The sequence below is a fragment of the Corythoichthys intestinalis genome, chromosome 21 (genome assembly GCF_030265065.1).
Source record: "Corythoichthys intestinalis isolate RoL2023-P3 chromosome 21, ASM3026506v1, whole genome shotgun sequence".
Taxonomy (NCBI): Eukaryota; Metazoa; Chordata; class Actinopteri; order Syngnathiformes; family Syngnathidae; genus Corythoichthys; species Corythoichthys intestinalis.
The window spans coordinates 31,869,524-31,886,862 of record NC_080415.1 but is presented as its reverse complement, the minus strand read 5'-3'; the positions used below and the strand labels follow the sequence as shown (position 1 = coordinate 31,886,862).

Below are 17,339 nucleotides of genomic sequence, written 5' to 3'. Positions count from 1 at the left end.
AATGGACAGGATGTTGATCACCGACAATGACAGCCAATGAGTTAAGAACATTTATGTTCAAGTTAAAGGGGAAAAAAACAATCCATAACAGCACATTTTGACAAATTTCAGCGTTTTATTGACTTTCAGTAAAACATTTAATGTCTTTTCATGGAGTCAGAAAAGGCAGCAAAAAAAAAGACAAATTTGATTTGTCACATGGAAATATTCAACAGTATGAAATCACATGTACCCAATTTTGAATGGAAATACAATCACTTGCAAATTTTAATTTGAGCAATTCAATGTTTTTATTAAAAAGTGGCCATTTTCAATGCCTACAATGGCATCTGAGTTTCCCAATAGACATCCTGTCCTGGTTCCTCCTCAAATGTCACTTTAGCGTCGTCGGCATCCAACTAAAAAATAGGAAAAGTAAAAGTTTCAAATTGGAGTAAATCACTTAAAGGAGACATCAATTAATGATTCAAAGCTAAAAATGATAGACATTTTAAATAATTAATATAATTGATTATCTACCTACAAATTAGCTCAGGAGATTATATTTTGCAGTTTTGATTTTTTTTTTCTATATAAAAATCTTTCACATTTTTACAATAACAATAATGTCATTAAATTAAAAATACAAAATTATTAAAATTTTTTGCATATTTAAAATGTATTTACATTTAACATTTTTGTTTATTTATTTATTTAATTTATTTATTTTTAAACATCCATAGCAGTCAATAGTAACTTTTCTGTGTAATTGACGACAATAGACGTCCCGTCCAATCAGGTGACAGCAATGACTTACACATTTCATCTCCAGCTCCGTGAAGAGACGCCCAGTCATGAGCATGCGTAAAGGAATGGTCAGGATGAGCACGAACGGAAGAGCGAGCGACGCCGGGCTGGATTTGATAATCCACAGGAGAGCCAAACACACGATCTGGATCACGGTGAACCAATGCATCCTCGCCGTGCTCACCTGCCATCAAAGCGAAACATGAAAAACCCGGCGCGGCGGTAACGCCTGCAACGAGCGACTCTTACTTTGGTGGCGTACGGTTCGTTGGGGTGGTATTTTTTGGGGATGAGAAGAAGTAGCATTCGATCCCAGAGTTGGATGCCGTTAAGTGAAGTGACACCCATGTAAAGGAAGATCCCAAACAAGGCCGCCATGGGGATTAGCTTCAGGATGGGTTCCATTAGAATGGACACACCTTCAAACATAGTGAGATGGCAAAACCTGGTTTCAATAGGGTTGAGCGCCTAAAAAACAGACAATTGCACAATTGTCTCAGTCTGCACTCAGTTGATTGCCATGGAATTCTGTGAGAGTGTAGCAAGAGCCACCAGTACGACCGAGTGGATCACTGGCAGGTGAGAACCAATCAACGATCCAAGTTTTTCGAGTCAGCTTGTAAAGTCTTGAGTCATTGTCTCACAAGGCAAGTTGAGTCAAGTCGAGTCTCGAGTCTCGGACCCTCCTAGCTCAAGCGAGTCAAGTTTCTTACCAACTAAGAATGCCACGACGATCCCGCTAACCCTCTGCTCCAGCACTTTCTCAATCACGGGTTTGGTTCCTTTGCTCATGACGGTGAGAGCGTTGGCGTGCGTGACGGAACGCACCGTGGCAGCGCTGAGCCACGGCACGCCGAAGATGGCGCTAATCCCGCCCATGCCCACCAGGATCAGAAGGTCAAAGTGGAAGCCCGAGCCTTTAGCCATCTTCCGTTCGGGTTTGCTCACGATCAAGCTGGCGAGTGGTGGGAATATGTTGTTAGAGCAGGGTTTCCACTACATATTAAATATTGTGGCGCACCGCCACACCAAAATAAAAGCCGCCACGCCGTGCAAAAGACATGTTTTTTAAAATTTTATGGCCGTTTCAAACTAACGGCAGCCCAGTGTGAAGGGTTCAGCGGCAACCTATTCATTGTGTATTGGAATGTCCGTGACTAAGCACGGCCCCTTTAAGAGACGATCGGACGGGGAGCTGTGATAGGACCTACGTTGTGATTTGGGATTCCAAGAAGATGAGGATGAAGACGAGCAAGGCCGGTACACAGGACGCAAACATCATCCACACAGGGAAGGGGGTGTGCTCGCCAAACGGGTTGATGAGCCAACCTCTCTTGGCGGGATTCGACACCATCAGACCTTTCGGGACCACCAGTTTCTATACATACAGTTCATTTTTTTCCCATCAAATTGTATTATTATTTTTATCAAAATTGCTCGGCATAATGACATCATCAAGTATTAGTACTCGATATAACAAGCCTCCCAGCATGCTCGGCAAACAATCAAGCCTTCAAAATAAAAAACACAGTTCCTTCGCACAAACTATTTAGACTCTTCTGTTAAAGCACCACTGTTAAAGCATATTAATAACAGCAACACAACATTTTTGAACTGTCATTCAACCAGAGATCACACTAACCTGAGTGTAGGTATCCCCAATACTGTAGTCCACCACAATCATGAGGAAAATGGCAATGGGCACACCAAAGTCACCCAACAACCGTCTGACCTATAAGAACAAAAAAAAAAAAAAACAATGAATCCAACATATCTTTGTAGATTGCAAATGACGACCTACCTTTCCGGGCAAAAAGGTTCCGTTCTTGAATTGGCGCAGGAAGTAGGCGATGAAAAAACAGCCGAGCATGAGGCACATGGAGAGCAGAGCCGTGTTTGGGTAAGACGGCCATGAGGTGTTGATGACAACTGTGGCGTTTCCGGTGGCGTTATTAAAGATGACTGTTTCTTCCACTTTCGGATACCAGGGGTTTTCCAGAGATGCGTTCAGATGCTCGTAATTCAGAATCAGCGGATGCGCCTTGAAGATCTGGAGAGGTGCGAGAATCGTTGCAGTCCGGAGAAGTTTCTGTGGATGGAGTTATGAGCGACGGGCGATCACCCTGGCCAGTTTGGCGAAGGTTTCGTAGATGAAAATGATGGAGATGAGGATGGAAAAGATTTCCTGAGTGAAGCGGGAGATGAAGCGCACCAGGAAGCTTCCCTCGCACGCCACGATGAGCACCACGATGACCACAAGCCACACGCCCACCCACACTCGACCGACGATGTATTCGATCTCCTGAGACTTGCAGAACTGGCGCGAGAATGAGTCGTTTCAAGGCAAGGCAAATTTATTTATATAGCACAATTCGACACAAGGCAATTCAAAGTGCTTTACATCACATGAAGATCATAAAAATCACATTTAAATCAATACAACGTAAAAACCAAGACAATCAAAATCGGAAATAAAATTATACATAAAAATCGCATTTAATCACGAATAGAATAAAAACAAATAAATAAAAATAAAACAAAAACTACTACTAATAATAATAATTGAAATCAGCAATGGAGATAAGCACAAGAGGAACAGAAAGCAAGTAGATTGAAATATATAGACAGTTATGGATATGCAGTGCTAAACAAAAGCGTTTTTAGCCCTGATTTAAAAGAGCTAACAGTTTGAGCATACTTCAGACGTTCAGGTAACTTGTTCCAGAGGTGAGGAGCATAATAACTAAATGCTGCCTCACCCTGCTTGGTTCTTGTTCTTGGAACATGCAGGAGACCGGTTCCAGACGACCTTAGGGGTCTAGATGTCTCATAGGAATCTAACAAATCAAGCATGTATTTTGGTCCAAGGCCATTAAGTGTTTTGTAGACGAGCAGTAGTATTTTAGTCTATCCTTTGACTCACTGGAAGCCAGTGTAGCGATTTCAAAACCGGTGTAATGTGGTCCAGCTTCCTTGTATTTGTGAGGACTCTGGCTGCAGCATTCTGTACTAGCTGCAGCTTCCTGACTGATTTTTTATCAAGACCCGTAAATATACCGTTGCAATAGTCCAATCTGCTGAAAATGAATGCATGCATAAGTTTTTCCATGTCTTGTTGAGTCAGAAGCCCCTTAATTCTGGTTATATTTTTTAGTTGGTAATAAGCAGATTTAGTGACGGACTTTAGATGGCTATCAAATTTTAGGTCTGAGTCAATAATAACGCCAAGGTTTCTGACTTGATTTGTAGCTGTAAGTGACATTGTGCTAAGTTGCCTGCTTATCTTTGACCTTTCCTTTTTTGGCCCAAAAATGATCACCTCTGTCTTCTCCACATTTAATTGGAGAAAATGCTGGCACATCCATTCATTGATTTGATAAATGCATTTATTCAGGGAGACTGAGGGACTATAATCATGTGGGGACACAGAAATGTACAGTTGTGTGTCATCTGCATAGGCGTGATAGGAGATGTCATACTGTTCCATTATCTGAGCTAAGGGAAGCATATAGATGTTAAATAAGAGTGGTCCAAGAATTGACCCTTGAGGGACTCCACACGTGAATTTGGTTCGTTCTGACTGATGGTTTCCGATTGACACAAAGAAATCCCTATAATGTAAATAGGATGTGAACCACTGAAGAATCATGTCAGTAAGCCCTACCCACTGTTCCAATCTTCTGAGTAGTATGTTGTGATCAACCGTGTCGAAAGTATCGACATCAGGGCCAAAATGAACTCCATTGGTTGCCATTGATGGCACTTGACATTCAAATGGATTGGACGACTCGCGTGGTTAATGGCGTCTAAAGCGTGAACACTAGTTCTGTTCTCATAATTTTTATCTAATGTTTGATTAATTTAATAATTTTCACATTTTAAAAACGTAAATACCGTATTGGCCCGAATATAAGACAATGTTTTTTGCATTGAAATAAGACTGAAAAAGTGGAGTTCGTCTTATATTCGCGGTCTAGACATTATGCCCATTCATGACGCTAGATGGCGCCACATATCATTGAAGCGATGTTCTGTCATGACAGATCTCAGCTACTCTTTTTATTTTAACCAGTTTCATTGTTTTATTGCAATGTTTTTCCTTATTCAGATTTGTTTCAAGACTACAGTTACAGTTGGACTTCACTTTGATGGTTAATGCAGTTATTGCAATTTTGTTGTTTTATCACAATAGACTGGTTTATTTACATTTCAAAAACCAGAAGCCATTCATTTACGAATGTGATTGCACTTTAGTTTACATATTTAAATGTTCCGATATTAAGATTTGAATGAGGCAAAATAACATGCTTTTTCTCTCAAATATATTGTTATAATCATTTGTTTCAGATGTACTGAAATTATTTTCTGTATAAAAATTAATTTGGTGTTCAAAAAGTCATTTTTCAAACTTGAGTCTTGAAAAAGAGGGGGCCGTCTTATAATCAGGGCCATCTTATATTCGGGCCAATACGGGTAATTGATTTTACTCACAGCATAGAAGGCCTCCTCAAAGACCAAAAGAGGCCCAGAGAAGCCGATAACAAGAACGGGCTGGGCTGCGACAATGCAGAAGATAATCCCCTGAATGCTAGTGGAGATGAGAAGCTCCGGCACGCCCATCATGTTCTCCACTTTGTCCGCTAAAAGAGTCGATTTAACAGTTCCGTAACATTTGTACGACTTCGTACCGGCGTGGCGTACAGACCTAGGAGGCCCCCGAAGGTGATGGCGGGTGAGAGAGCTGCAAAGTAGATGAAGATAATTGCGGCGAGGACCTGAGCATTGAGAGCGTCGGTAATGTCGCTCTTGTAGTACTGGTATCGTCTTCGGATGTCTCGGATCATCCCACCAAATGGGCGACCTGTCCGGGCGAGGGGGTCTTCAGGGGGGGCTGCGCTAGAGAAGGTAACTGAGAACAAGAGCTTTGTTAGATTCATCCTAATTGGGCGTGTCAAAGTCAAGGCCACATCAGTTTTCTTTGGAGGGCTATGTTCTCCATTCACGTTTTATTATTTGTATTCATTTTCCATGTTTGTTTTTAATTTATTTACATTTTTAACTCATTTACTGCTATTGACAGCTTCCACTACTGATTCCCGACTGGCTTTCACTCGCAAGCGTGACCCCGTGGGGCTGTTGGAGGGCCAGTTGGGGAATACAGTTCAAAATCAAACGTTTCTCATTGTCAACATCCTCATATGCTATTAATTAGGAACAACTGGATTCATTACCTCATTACTATTTATCCTTCACACAGCAAGTGGAAACAGAAATGACATTTAATCCATCTGCCGGCCACCGGGAAATCTGGATTTTACAACACTGTGCGCTCAGGGCCGGCCCAGGCCATTTGGGGGCCCTAAGCAAAATAATGCAAAGGGGCCCATAATTTTGGCCCACCATTTCGTCACAGTGTACTGTGAAACCCATACATGCAATCCAACCCATACGTCCATATTTTGTATATTAATCAGATTTTGTTGCACTGCATACTTCAAACTTCTCACCCAAATGATTGTCAGTACTTACAGTAGATGGCGCCAAACCTTTTTCTAAAAGAGGAAAGAAGTTAAGGAAGAACTTTTATTTTTTTTAAGCTTGTAATCAAGTATCAAAACTCACAAAAGTCAAATAAAGCAAACTGTAGTAAACAAAATAGAATTTAAATTAAACAATTGCCAGATTGGGGCCCCCCTAGTGGTCAGGGGCCCTAAGCAGCTGCATAGTCTGCGTATAGGCTGGGCCGGCCCTGTGTGCGCTGGTCCTCATGGGAAACGCAGTCTTGATTAAGGCAAAAAACTACCGCTTTTGTCCACCTGCGTCGCTAAAATCAACCAAAACTGAAAAGTTACCTCGTGTTGCTTTATTATGAATGAAAAAACTTGGAAATGGAAAAACTTTCAAACAGTAAATATTATCTAATATTTACGTAATCTTCGATTTTTTTATTCTTATTTTATTAGAAGTTATGTATTCGGTTAGGTATGTCTCTCTGTTGCCAAGTTTGTGTTCAAGAACGAAGAAAGGGAATATTATCAAATTTGAAGGATATGCTTGTAATATCAAACGGAACAGCTGATTAAATTTTGGGGTAATGAAGTCATCGGTCACAAAGTCAAATTGAATTTGGCTGCTTAGGCGGAGGTCTAAATTTGTATTTTAACTTAAAAAAAACATAACAAAAATTGGACTGAACTGCAAAGCTACAATTGAGGTGTTGTTTGTTTGTTTTTCAGAAGAAACGGGCATCATTGAAAAATACTCAGTGAAGAAAAGTCCATCATATGTTGTATTCTTATGAATATCTACAATATCTATGTATAATATACCATAATTTTCAGACTATAAGATGTTACTATTTCCCTCATTTTGAATCCTGCGGCTTATTTGTTTATTTAGTTGGGTTAATAGGCAATAGTTTATTTGACAGCGGCGTCATAAAACTGCCATAAGACTGTTATGATTCTATCATGACACTATCATGGGCATTAACGGATGCTTATGACAGATGTCATGAAGTGTCATCTGGCAAATTATGTCACTTACTTAATTTATGTTCAGCTCGGATCCTTTACATCCATTCAAAAGTGAGATCATTTGCCGGACACAAAATAACGGTCATTAGCATTCATTAATGCTCATGGCAGTGTCATGTCATAATTATAAGTGTGTTACTTAATACCATAGCTAACAATTAATGAAACAACTGGAACAGCAACTGGAAAGAACATTTTGCAAAGAACATGAATTTTGATTGTTATTTACATCTGTAACGCTGCAATGCATGCTAGGAGGCATGTTGGACGACGACAGTGTTGACAGCAGGTGGCAGCAGCGGTTGACTGTCTCCCCCAAGGAAGCAGTGATCGCCAAATGAAGATTCTTGAAGTTATTAAGCTTTGAAGCCAATTGGTTCAAAGCTTCATGGTGGTTCATTTGGTCTTATGACAGTCTTATTATGCCGTTGTGAAATAAAGTGTTACCGGTTGATATCTTTTGACGTTTTTGTGTCAAATTTGGTGGGTGGCGTGTTTCAGTCAGGTGCGCCTTATACTCCGAAAATTACTGTATACATAATGTCTTACCCTGACTAGGCTTGACTTCCAGCACAGATTCCGAAGAGTGAATTCTATCCTTCAGCAACTTCTTCTGAAAGCTGATGATGGAACCTAGCATGGCTTCGTTTTGAATCTCCGTGGGCGGGATGACGATGCTGCATTCCATAAAGTCGCTGACAGCGTCGGTCAAGTTACGAAGGCTTTTGGCTTTACACGCCGCCTGGTTGAACACCTGGCAGATAGACGGCGACAGGGACGCTGGAAGTCATTCATAGCAAGGGGTGCTGAGGATCTTATTTTGTTTTTTCCCCATCCAAAAACAGCCGTTTCGGTCCAAATTTGTCATGCTTGTGCTTTTCCTCCATACAAGGCATGCACAATAGCAGTACACAGTACACACGCATGCTGGATAGTTTATGTACTACTACAAGGCTACGACAAAGACAGCATTCCACTTCACCTACAGTGTGTGTACAATGTTAATGCCTCCTCAGTCAGTAGTTAACTTTTCTGTTCCTATTGCGCCTTATTCAACGTGCCTGGTAGCAAGCAAGGTGTCAGGTGATGATGTTATTAGTAAACAAAAAAAAACAAAAAAAAAACAAAAAACAAAAAAAAACATATTTGTTCCCCCAAAGTTACAGTAAATGCGCTATTCTTAAAATATGTTTAATTTATTGATTTATTTTTTAAAAAACAAAACAAAAACAATCAACCAAAACACTTTTGTTCTCCCCAACACCAGGGGGTGCTGCAGCACCCTCAGCACCCTACTTCCACCGTCACTGCTTTTTTGTGTCGGGAATACTACAGTTATCGACTTACTTTATCAGCCATGAGCGCCGCCATGGCTCGCCCAGTCTGATGAAAATCGGTATCGGCGTTGCTGGGCCCGATCAACACGAAGACGAAGCGTATTGGCTCCGGCGCCTCCAAGGCAGAGTCGAGCGGCGCCGCTTCTTTCAGACGTACAAACGCCACCGCTGGCTTTTCCAGGAAGTCTAAAGCGCCTAAAGTAAACATCATTTGGATGGTAAGTTATCCACTTAAAACATGTAATCATAGATTTCATAAATGTAAGTATTAATGTGTCTATGATTCAGTCTTGATGTTGAAAAAAAAATATATATATGTGTAATTATTTTTAACTCATTGGCTGCCATTGACGACAATTAAGGTTGAATCCAATTGTATTGGGATGATGATTTTCCACTGTGAAACAAGAATAGTTGGTTCTTTGAATGCTACGGTTTACTCCTTGGCTGTCAATGCTAGCTAGCGAAAGCATTACTGTGTTCATTGTTAGCATGTTCCACACAGTAAAAGTTAAAGAGCATGATCAGTGACGGAGGAGAAAAACAGTATAATCTTCTTTAAGATTTTCTTTCAATGAAAAAAAGGAAATTACAGTAAATATTCTCAATTTGCGTTTTTTAGTACATTTTCCATTTTAGTTTTTAATTGATTTACATTTTAAAATAAAGCAAATGACAGGGTAATGGTTAATATTCCCTTTGTTAATTCATTTTTAATTGAAATTTTGAAACATTTGAGACATTAAAAAAAAAAATATATATATATATACCATAAAAATGCCAAGACACCTAGCCTTTAATTGCTAATAATGTGCTACAAAATGGCAGCGAACCTACCTACTAACACCATGGAGGCCTCCACACGGTCAGTTTCTTCTCTCTGCACAAATCAGAAACATTTCAACCCAAATCCCAACGTTAGAGTCACTAAAAGGCAGACCTTACCCTTTCTTTGACTGAAAACCTTTGGAGGTCCGCCACATCAGTCAAGGCTTGACTTTCTGGATCAGTTTCTTGACTAGAGGGATGAAATGGAAGATGAATCTGAGGAACCTAACCTGCCCATGGTTTTATGGATTAAAGTGGAAAAAAAAGTCATTTGACTGAAACTCTTTTTCTGCATACGCGGAGATCCCCCCCCCGGTGGCCTAAAATGTCATTACATATAATTGACTTTCCAATACAGTACAGTATATGAATTTAAAATTAAGACTTTGCCGGTAAAATGTTGTCTATAAAAGTTGTAAAGCAATAAAACAAATAACAAAAATGAATGAAATGAACTAAAAAAAAATTCATAATGGATCAAAATTATTTTTCAAACAGGTCATGTGACTAGCGCCTTAGAGACGGTCATTTGCTTTGCTTTGCCCCCAAAAAAACACCTAAGTACAGAACAGGCAAGATGGATATACAGTGCCCTCCATAATAATTGGCACCCCTGAAAAAGATGTGCCTTTTAGCTTCTAATATATATATTTTTCAATTCAAATAATATGGGACCTTAATGGAAAAAAAGAGAAAAATTGAACCTTCAATACAAGTGCATTCATTCAGTGGGGAAAAAAGCCCACATAAAGCAAAAATTATTTGACATCAAATAATGTGTGTCACAATTATTAGCACCCCTGGTGTTAATACTTTGTACAACCCCCTTTTGCCAACAAAACAAGGTCTGGGGACTGAGATGGCCATGGGAGGAGCTTGATTTTTTTGATTTTGTGTCTCACACAAAAATACACACGGTCCCAGGCTTCAACTGGGACCGTGTGCTTTGGTCAGATGAGACCAAGATGGAGCTTTTTGGCAACAAACACTCTAAGTGGGTCTGGCGTGCCATGAAAGATGCGCATGCTGAAAAGCACCTCATACCCACTGTGAAGTATGGGGGTGGCTCAGTGATGCTGTGGGGCTGTTTCGCTTCCAAAGGCCCTGGGAACCTTGTTACGGTGCATGGCATCATGAATGCTTTGAAATACCAGGACATTTTAAATCAAAATCTGTTGCCCTCAGCCCGAAAGCTGAAGATGGGTCGTCACTGGGTCTTTCAGCAAGACAATGACCCTAAACATATGGTCAAATCGACACAGAAATGGTTCACCAGACACAAAATCAAGCTCCTCCCATGGCCATCTCAGTCCCCAGACCTTGTTTTGTTGGCAAAAGGGGTGGTACAAAGTATTAACACCAGGGGTGCTAATAATTGTGACACACATTATTTGATGTCAAATAATTTTTTCTTTATGAGGGATTTTTTCCCCACTGATAGAATGCACATGTATTGAAGGTTGGATTTTTCTCTTTTTTTCCATTAAGGTCCCATATTATTTGAATTAAAAAAATATATATATTAGAAGCTAAAAAACACATCTTTTTCAGGGGTGCCAATAATTATGGAGGGCACTGTCCGTAATTTTTTTCTAACCTAAGCTCTCAAAAGCGACAACAACTACTGAGAGAGAACCAAGGATTGAAGATATGGACCATGAAACGCCAGAGAGCACCGTTAAAATGGTGAGCGGAGTTTTAGTTTGCTCCACTAAAGACGTTAACCCCAAAAAATGATGGGGAAAAAATGCAAATTTTCAACGTATTATTCTAAATGTTTCTGGCTGGAATATTCAGTCAAAACGGATGTGGCGTCTCGTTCTCCACTAGGTAAGAGAGGTAAAACATGCTCGCTTACACACGCACACAGCTGGGATGCCTGTATGTACGAGCAGGGGCTAAGCTACTATCCGAGCATATATCTTTTAAGTTAATTTTATTGCTAACACTGCGTTTTGAGGACATCAACATTTTTGCCCCCCCTGCCACAAAAGTCAAACTCCGCCTATGGTTTCGGAGTTCTACCTGCGGTTGTGCAGCAGACATTTGATTACGCCTTCCTGGTCTCCGGGTCTGATCGTCTTCTGTTTGACCATCTCGTTGACCATCTTCTCGGCGATGCCGGACAAGGTTTTCTCCACGCAGTCAAAAAGAGTCACGCCTAAAGGCAAATAATCATTGCGGTCGACGAACTTTTTGGAGACTGTGTTGGGTAGCGACCTGTGTTGATGGAGCGTCGGAGCTGGAGAAGACTCTTGAAGGTGAGGTAGGAGACGTGCGAGGACGCCCACACGCCGGACTGTGGGTCCAAGCTCTCCTCGTAGGCTGCCCATCGCCCCGTCTCCTGCCAGTAGGTCTGATCGTCCTTCGTCATCTTTCCCGACTACGACTGAGAAATAAGAAAAATAAAAGGAAAACAAGCTCATTTTACAAGATTTCAAACGATTTATGTGTAAAAATGTACAAAACTCAAAAGCTTTTTTTGTTTTTTAAATTTAATGACATTTGGGCACATTTTTGTAGTTGTAAAAATGTGACAAAATTTTGTACTACATGAAAAAAGATTTTTACAACAACAAAATATCTCTTTAACCAGTATTGTTTTCATCAACGATGACGATAACGAAAATATTTCGTCAACGAACACTTTTTTCTTGACGATGATGAGACGGTAACAAGCTAAAAACGTGTTTTGTGAACCTAAAACATAACGAGATATAGTATAGTTTCCATCACATGTTCACCATGTGTGACATTTATATGTGTAGGCTTGCAGGCTTGAACACAGGTAAGATTTGTTTTCTTATTGTTGGCCCGAGAGTATATGCAGTGTTGCTTTAGCCTTTAAGGTCTGTGCTGTCTGATCATTACACACTAAATGTAACTCGTAGCGTTACCATAGCATTCACGTTAGCATTAGGCTAATGCTAACGGCGAACGACCTCTTAAACTCTCGGACAACTTATTTATTTATTTATTTTACATAGTTTGTGGCGTCCAGGTTGGTATAATTAATTAAAAATAATGTTTTCTTGCTGAGTGTGTATTATCACCAAATTTGCGTTGTCCTCGTAGACGCTACAATATGTGCTCGTCTGTCAATGTTAATTCAAAATAGTTTAGACTCTTTATTTATTTAATGTTGGAGTAATTTTAAAAAAAATTTACAGACGAAAATATTTTAGTAAACGTCGACTAAAACTAGACAAAATTAGTCTTGGGTTTTTGTCAACAAAAACTAGACCAAGAAAAACACATTTGGAGATTACTAAAATATTACTAATATTAATAAGTATTATTGTCCAAAAGATTAAGACTAAGACGGAAATTAAAAGGGCTGGAAAAAACAACACTGTCTTTAACAAAATTAAAAAACAGACAAAAACATTTATTTATTGACTGTTTCTAAACAACTCATTGGCTGCCATTGACAGCCACAGACATCCAAACCAGTCAAAATTGGGAGGGCTAGCAGTGATCAAATGATTATTTGGTGATTACTATCTAAGAAAAATACAACAATCTAACAAAATTTCAAAATATTTGTTTAAAAAAAAAAGTTTAAAATATTTTTTACTATTTTAAAATTGAATGACAATTACGGAATTTTGTCTGGTAAACTAGTTTTAGGAAAAAAAAAACTTTTCTGTCATTTTTTTATAATAAACTCCTTACAGGCTGCCATTGATGGCAATAGACGTCCAATCCATTAGAACTGAGAGGGCTAGCAGTGATTAAATGATTATTTTCAGATTTCTAACTATTAAGTTTAAAATAAATAAATAAATAAATAAAATCCCTCATTTTTCGTGGCTGAACCCAATGCGATAAGTGAAGAACTGCGAAGTAGCGCCCAACCGCCCCACAAAAATAAAAAAAAAAAGCTTTTTTTTTTTTTGTGTGTGTTCAATATATTTATTCAGATTTAGAATTTGGAAAGAGAAACATATGGGACATGTTTTTTCACTTTTTTCACCCCAAAGTAAAAAAAAAAAAAAAAAAAAGTTTTACCTACTAGTATATACATATTTTAATAACGGTTTTTAAGCACTTCAAATATAATTATTATGATAGGATTTAAACATGCTACTGTCCCACCAAATTATTTTCAAACAAGAATAAAATAGAAAAATGCTTGTCTTTATTAAATGCTTCAATGAGTGAGTCCACTCAAATCTGCTCAAGCTGGTCACTTACACTCAATGAGTTGCTACGGCAACTGTTTAACAAGCTAAACAATGATTAACGCATACGGTGCTTTGAAGTTTCGGGTTCCAAGCATCTCTGGCATGATCAAACCTTAACATCTGTCAATCATAGTAAATTTAATAAGCAACTCCAGTGCACTGCCAGACCAAGAAAAGCAGTAGGGAGAGGGCGGCTACGTGATCTGATCGGGACAACTCATCTTTTTTTTTTTTTTAATCGAAAAAAAAATCTGCGATGGACTGAGGGCGCGATGTAGCAAGGGATCACTGTATTTAAAACCTTTCAAATTAACAACAATTGGGGACATTTTTCAACTTTTAAAAATGTGACAAATTTATTGCACTTCATGGGAAAAAAAGATTTTTATCACTACAAAATATCTTGCTTACCTTTTGTTTTTTTTGCATTACTTATCAGCATCGATGGACGGCACTATTCTTCTAAACCTTTTTGACAGTAGAAATGGATTGGACGTCTAGCGTCGTCAATGGCACTGAAATATGATCATTCATAGATTTCCTGTGTCTAAAGGTTCAACATACTGGCACCGGGTTTTGGGACAGCGAAAGAACACTATGAGCATGTTTGGACTGTCAATAGTGTCGTGTGCTGGAAGTTTGTGAGTTCATCTTTTGGGCAATCTGTGATGGAGTGAATGAAATGTGACATTTAAAATGGAGGTAAATTCCTGTTTGGGGTATTTCTTGACTAATTTAATTGAAATATTCCAATATGTATCTTTTTTTTTTTTTACATTGGCCACATTGATGTCAATTCATATCATTTGTGATGAATTCAACAAAATCATTTTTGCGCCGCTGTGATGTAAATGAGGTGTTGTACGGCGCGTTCCACGCGAGTTGTATCTGAAAACAGGATTTATTTCCAAAACACAGTTGAACTGAAGGGCAGATTAATATTGGATTGACATTCTGCGCACATATATGAGTGGCGCCTGTCTGTGTTGACTGTCTATATGCTGAGGACACTGAGGTTTAAAGTGTGCATTCATCAAAAAAATACTCTTTAAAAAAGTATATATTCAACTTGTGGTTTATTGCTGACCTTTACTGCATTATTAAGTGTTTGAAAATTAAAACAAAAACAAACAAAAAAAAAAGCCCCCCCCCGGAAAAAAGGCTACAAAATTCTGCATACTTAATTCAGCGATTCTTTCAAATACCACTAGAGGGAGACAACATACAAACATCACGAAATATTGGCAGATATTACAGTGGTGCCTTGAGATGGAGTTTAAGTCGTTATGTGAAATGCTGCTATATGGTGTTATACTTGTGCCACCTGTTCACAGAAGAAGGATGACTTTTTTGGAAACAACGTACAACAGTATTTATTATTATCATCGTTTAATTAGAGTAATTCAAATCGAAAAAAGCTTCGAATCAGATTTTGCTGCTTTGAGGATTCGGTTAAGTAGAGAAACACTTTAATGGTTTGTTTTGAAAGTGTTGCATTTCTTTTTATTGATTTGGGTGGATACACTACTCTCTAGTGGTAACAGTGAATATGTCATGATTTGTCTATAACAGCTGATTCCTGCTGCTTCATGTTATGACCAACATACGGTATGTTTGAGCTAATATGTTTATGAATTCGTTATTCAGTTTAGAAGTATATTTAGCCTTTTTTTTTTTGCATATACAGTATTTACTGATTCTATATATTTTTTATATATTACTATTCGCATATAGACTTATTTCTTTTGAATATCCTAAAATGTATTGTGCAATGCATGAGATGTTTGTAATCCAATTACTCTATTATTCGAACCAACTAATTGATAGATTAATCGATTACCTAAATAATCGATAGCTGCAGCCCTACTTATGTCATAGAACTTGTTGTTCTGTATTTCTTTCTTTTTTTTAAATTGAAAAAAAATCCGCAATGAACTGAGGGTTTGAAGCATGAAGTAGCAGGGGATCACTGTATTACATCTCAATGCTCATCCTACCTTTCTTTTTGACCCTCCTCTTGCCCAACCACGCCCACTTTATGCCCACAACTCGGGCCCCTTAGCGGCCCGGGCCCGGTCGCGCCCCCCTAAGTCCCGCCCCTGCCTGGCTGCAATCATTGCAAAAAATGCAAGATAAAAAACCCTGTATATAATCAGTTTTTATGTATTTAAAAAAAAAATTAAAACATTCACTGTCTTTATTCATACATCAATGTTATTTTCAAATATTTCAAATTTTAAAAAAACTAAACGATAATAAGAGTATATATTCTTTTTTAAATATCTTATATTTTTGTTTAAAAAACAGTAATTTTCTGATTTCTGTAACCCTTGATGAAAACTGATGATTATTTTCAATTCAATTATGATCAGACAAATAGAACACATAGACTTCATATATATATATATATATATATATGTACATAATATACCTTATGAAGTCTATGATAGAACATAAAATAATATGATTTATATATGAGGCGAGTATTCGACTCATCGCCCAAAAAATAATAATTGATGATTCTCAAAATAATCGTTTGTGGAACCTCTGATTTCAATTTGATTGGTCAAACTTAAGTTTTCAAATGCCACACCCTCAATGTACACCTTAACATTCATAAAAATGTTCAATATCCAACAATAGATCGTTTATTTGCTTGACAATAGGAGGGAAAAAAAACTATAAAAATGATCTGAATTTCTTCAAACAAGTTATTTTTTTATTCGTAACAAATATAAGTGTGGTGATATATTTTTCACTAGAAACTAGACACATCCTTGTCAATATTTTTTTTGCAGTGTAAGTTCTGAATAAATATGTATTTTTTTTGTTCATTTTTCTCTGGCACTGATTCTTTTTTAAAAACTTTTTCAACGGCTTCCCCATTCCTAAAATTGTAGTTGCTTACTGAACAGTTGTAAATTGAGCATTGAGTGCCACCTACCTCCTGCAGTCATCCACCAAGAGGACAGAAGCGGCGCCAAGCGACTGACCTGAGAAGCCAGAAGAAAGCGGGACTTTATCAAAGGTTATATGTAGAGACGATGGGTGGCACAGGCACTCATGCATGCACTCCAATTGACAGTCGGACATGCGGCACCCATAATATTGATAGTATATACATCTGCACGGTATGTGCCGAGTCACACTATGTCATTATCCAACCAGCGTCTTATCCCATTTAATGTCTGTGTTTAGAGGGCAACAAAGGCTTAGATTACACTCTGCTCACCTTCAAAAGTAAGACGTCGGATGCTCGGGCGGCCTCCATGTTGTGGTGAAATGCAACAGGTAGCTTTAAAGGTCCAATGTGGAGGATTCATCTGGTTGTAGTACTCTGGGATATAGAAAAAGAAATCTCCTATTTTGAGAAAAATGATACAACAATGATCACAGCTACTCCCCGACTCACTTTATTTTTAAATTTGCATTAAACTGACCAGCCACAAATGATGAATGTAAAAAGTAGTGCTGCAACCTAAACTACAGTGGTATGAAAAAGAATCTGAACCTTTTGGAATTTCTCAAATTTTGATCTGATCTTTGTCAAAATCAAACAGATGAAAAAACACTGTCTGCTTTAACCCTTGAGAGTCGAAGGACGCGCCGGCGCGTCCTCAGCGCACGTCGTCTTTGAAGCGCCCTCACGTTTTAAATACGTCACC

General features: G+C 38.5%; 1 protein-coding gene across 2 annotated transcripts; it reads right to left on the bottom strand.

The window, feature by feature from the left end:
• Positions 1–159: 159 nt before the first annotated feature.
• LOC130909510 (band 3 anion exchange protein-like) lies at positions 160–16,925 on the bottom strand. 2 transcript variants are annotated; one of them, XM_057826064.1, is made up of 18 exons: positions 16,907–16,925; positions 16,619–16,667; positions 11,708–11,876; positions 11,513–11,648; positions 9,605–9,677; positions 9,497–9,539; positions 8,670–8,854; positions 7,872–8,076; positions 5,492–5,695; positions 5,278–5,426; positions 2,909–3,103; positions 2,588–2,836; positions 2,429–2,518; positions 1,998–2,164; positions 1,500–1,741; positions 1,036–1,205; positions 797–970; positions 160–398 (listed from the first exon to the last, which is right to left on the bottom strand). In XM_057826064.1, the coding sequence occupies exons 3-18, from the start codon at positions 11,859–11,861 to the stop codon at positions 318–320; spliced, it is 2,517 nt and encodes an 838-aa protein (XP_057682047.1). In that variant the 5' UTR covers positions 11,862–11,876; positions 16,619–16,667; positions 16,907–16,925; the 3' UTR covers positions 160–317. The 2 variants fall into 2 exon arrangements, with proteins under 2 accessions (XP_057682047.1, XP_057682049.1); XM_057826066.1 differs by lacking the exons at positions 160–398; positions 797–970 and having other exon boundaries at positions 1,107–1,254.
• Positions 16,926–17,339: the final 414 nt, after the last annotated feature.